Source organism: Somniosus microcephalus, chromosome 3 (assembly GCF_052327205.1).
Source record: "Somniosus microcephalus isolate GS21.2 chromosome 3, FLI_Smic_1.0, whole genome shotgun sequence".
NCBI classification, from domain to species: domain Eukaryota; kingdom Metazoa; phylum Chordata; class Chondrichthyes; order Squaliformes; family Somniosidae; genus Somniosus; species Somniosus microcephalus.
The window spans coordinates 134,008,726-134,010,439 of NC_140989.1; the positions used below are offsets into that span (position 1 = coordinate 134,008,726).

At 49.5% G+C, this 1,714-nt stretch overlaps 1 protein-coding gene across 1 annotated transcript; it reads left to right on the top strand.

Moving 5' to 3' along the window:
- Positions 1–333: 333 nt before the first annotated feature.
- On the top strand, positions 334–1,248 carry LOC147121414 (uncharacterized). Its single transcript, XM_085977750.1, has one exon. It carries the CDS (start codon positions 334–336, stop codon positions 1,246–1,248), a length of 915 nt encoding a protein of 304 aa, XP_085833876.1.
- Positions 1,249–1,714: the final 466 nt, after the last annotated feature.

The window sequence follows — 1,714 nt, forward strand, 5'->3', positions numbered from 1 at the left end:
TCCCAATGCCCAGACTCAGATTATTGGTGTTGCAAGATTAGCCCCCGCAATGACCTCACTGCTACTAAATAACCTACCACTTCATTCCCCACACCGGTCCCAATCACCATAGCCCCAGCACCATCAACGTGCCCAACTATGAAATTTGGAGCAAAGGGGAGATTGGTAATAAAGAAAACCAAGGATAAAATACACTTTGGGGTACACCAACGAATAATTATGGTGTTCCCAAACCTAACGGATATAACTATTCCCAGCTTTTGTGGAAAGGAAACAATAAGCGTGTACAATAACTTGACCCTACGAGCTCTTGAAGGCCCTGAATCAAGAAAAATGACATTTAATGTGAAAAGGAAGATAGGTAGAAAAGGGGACCAGGAGAAAAGAGGGATACTAGAAATGGCAGGCATGGGATACGCGGCAGGGGTTGCGACGGTGAACACTATGGGCCTGCATACCATAGACGATCGAGTTGATGCCCTAATCCGAATCTTACAAGGATTGTTGAGTAGGGAAGGGGATAATCAAAGACTGCAGGCACAGCTAGGTGATGGCGCGGAGGGAGAATTGCTACAAGTGGCCCACACGTTGCGGGACCACGCCAGAACTATAAATTTGATAAACAAAGCAGGAGAAGACATGAGCCGGCAACTACAGTCGGAAATAGTTTGCGCGGGGTATGGAGCATGGATACTTAGTGAGGTACAACATAACCTAGAGCAACTCCAAAATGGAGAAGTGCCGGATTGGATACCAAATGATGTATTTACCAATTGGACCTTAGATAAAAACATGACTCATACGTGTGAGGTACGGAGGAATAGTTATGCTTGGATACCAAAAGCTAGATGCATAACTGGATATTTAAATATAATAGGGTTTGTACTATCAATACCGCAGTATGATGTAACAAAAGGAGATTCCTTATACCAAACAAACAATATAGGGGAGATAAGGAACCAAACTCGCTTGCGCTACCATGATGTGTCCAGACATGTGATTAAAGAGAACAACAGTACAAGGGGTATTAACATAGATGATTGTTATAGAAATAATCAAGTTGTTTTATGCCGAGATCCACCAAGAATGACCAAGGATGACTGTGGTTATGGCCGAACGGAAGGGTGCACATTGAGTATCACGCCAATGACACAGGATTCCGAAACATACGCCGCTCCACGGGGGAATGGAGAATGGTGTGTGAGCACCAAGACACCGCACTGTGGGGGAATGGAGAATGGTGTGTGAGCACCAAGGCACCGCCGCCCCGCGGGGGAATGGAGAATGGTGTGTGAGCACCAAGACACCGCCGCCCCGCGGGGGAATGGAGAATGGTGTGTGAGCACCAAGACACCGCCCCGCGGGGGAATGGAGAATGGTGTGTGAGCACCAAGACACCGCACTGTGGGGGAATGGAGAATGGTGTGTGAGCACCAAGACACCGCCGCCCCACGGGGGAATGGAGAATGGTGTGTGAGCACCAAGACACCGCACTGTGGGGGAATGGAGAATGGTGTGTGAGCACCAAGGCACCGCCGCCCCGCGGGGGAATGGAGAATGGTGTGTGAGCACCAAGACACCGCCCCGCGGGGGAATGGAGAATGGTGTGTGAGCACCAAGACACCGCACTGTGGGGGAATGGAGAATGGTGTGTGAGCACCAAGACACCGCCGCCCCACGGGGGAATGGAGAATGGTGTGTGAGCACCAAGACA